Consider the following 777-nt stretch of genomic DNA (forward strand, 5'->3'; position numbering starts at 1 on the left):
TCTCTTACCAAAATGTATAAATCACTAACCCCTGCAGCAGCAGCAGCAGCAGCAGCAGCAGCAGCACAGCAGGAGCAGCAGCATAGCAGCAGCAGCAGCACAGCAGCAGCAGCACAGGGAGAAATAGCACAAACAATAGTAGTAGCAGTCCACGCAGCAGCAGCACATGCAAGAGCAGCACATGCAGCAGCAGCACTTGAAGCAGCAGCAGGACACACAACAACAGCACATGCAGCAGCAGCAGCAGCAACCGAAGCAGCGGCAGGACACGCAACAACAGCACAAGCAGCAGCAGCAGCAGCAGCACATGCAGCAGCAGCAGCAGCACATGCAGCAGCAGCAGCAGAACCGAAGCAAAATGCGACAAACAAACTGAGTGAAGAAGCAAAACAAACGAAACAGCAGCAGCAGCAAACCAAGCAGCAGCAGCTTCCCCCCCTAACCAATTAACAAAACAAACTAGCCAAACAATTATTTAATTAATTAATTATTTATTTATTTAAATTAATTAATTAATTGATTAATTAATTAGTTAAAAACGAGTAAACAAATAAATAAATAAATACCATTTCGCTGCATAAACTCCACACCGTACTCCAGCAGCGGCAGCCCGTTGACCGGCAGCAGCGCGGGCGGCAGCGCAGCAGCAAGAGGGTTAAATGCTGCTGCTTCTTCTGGAGTTGGAAAAGCAACAATAATTCCGGAAAGAGTTTCGAAGTCCAAGTCTGCTGCTGCTGCTGCTGCTGCTGCTGCTGCTGCTGCTGCGCGGGAGGAAGC

General features: G+C 48.9%; 1 protein-coding gene across 1 annotated transcript; it reads left to right on the forward strand.

Moving 5' to 3' along the window:
* Window positions 1-12: 12 nt before the first annotated feature.
* ETH_00042710 (uncharacterized protein) lies at window positions 13-376 on the forward strand (the record flags this gene model as incomplete). The annotated part of the gene is made up of 1 exon (XM_013376834.1): window positions 13-376. A coding segment is annotated over one exon (364 nt), but the record flags the coding sequence as incomplete, so codon positions are not given.
* Between the last annotated feature and the right edge of the window lie 401 nt (window positions 377-777).

The sequence above is a fragment of the Eimeria tenella genome, genomic scaffold (assembly GCF_000499545.2).
Source record: "Eimeria tenella Houghton genomic scaffold, Eth_scaff4028, whole genome shotgun sequence".
Lineage (NCBI taxonomy): Eukaryota > Apicomplexa > Conoidasida > Eucoccidiorida > Eimeriidae > Eimeria > Eimeria tenella.